The sequence below is a fragment of the Eimeria tenella genome, genomic scaffold (assembly GCF_000499545.2).
Source record: "Eimeria tenella Houghton genomic scaffold, Eth_scaff2404, whole genome shotgun sequence".
NCBI classification, from domain to species: Eukaryota; Apicomplexa; class Conoidasida; order Eucoccidiorida; family Eimeriidae; genus Eimeria; species Eimeria tenella.
This window is the reverse complement of record NW_013542267.1, coordinates 764-1,250: the sequence shown is the minus strand read 5'-3', so window position 1 is coordinate 1,250 and position 487 is coordinate 764. Positions and strand designations below refer to the sequence as shown.

At 65.5% G+C, this 487-nt stretch overlaps 1 protein-coding gene across 1 annotated transcript in view; it reads right to left on the bottom strand.

Annotated features, from left to right (window-relative positions):
* Positions 1–487, bottom strand: part of ETH_00036420 (zinc finger (C3HC4 RING finger) protein, putative) — a gene marked incomplete at both ends in the record, with an annotated part of 2,863 nt that overhangs the window by 1,861 nt on the left and 515 nt on the right. Inside the window, one exon of the mRNA XM_013374963.1 lies at positions 39–487. Coding sequence (XP_013230417.1) covers positions 39–487 — 449 coding nt within the window. The remainder of the gene's footprint in view (positions 1–38) is intronic.

Genomic DNA, 487 nt, shown 5'->3' with positions numbered 1-487 from the left:
CTGCCACTCGAAAGAGGGCGAATGCGACGGTGGTATACCTGCTGCTGCTGCTGCTGCTGCTGCTATCGCTGCAGACCGCGCTGCAGCTGCTGCGCCCACTAATAAAGTTCTGGACCCTGCTGCTGTTGCTGCTATTGCGGCCCCTACTGCTGATCGTGCTGCTGCTGCTCTGCCCCCTGATGTTTCTGCTGCCCGCGAAGCTGCTGCTGCTGCTGCTGCTGCAGCAGGGACGCCCCCCCTGCTGCCTGTTGGGGTGCGCGCAGTGTGCAGCCCCAAGCGCTGCTGGCGCTGCTGCTGCAGGTGCTGCAGCTGTTGCTGGTGCTGGTGCTGCTGGTGCTGCAGCTGCTGATGCAGCGGCGCTGAGTGCTGCTGCTGCAGCTGCTGCTGCTGCCGTCTGTTCCGCCTCCTGCGGGAGGTGTGTCCCCCCCTCCCTGCAGCAGCAGCAGCAGCAGCAGCAAAGTCGACTCCCAACTGCTGCGGCGCAGTG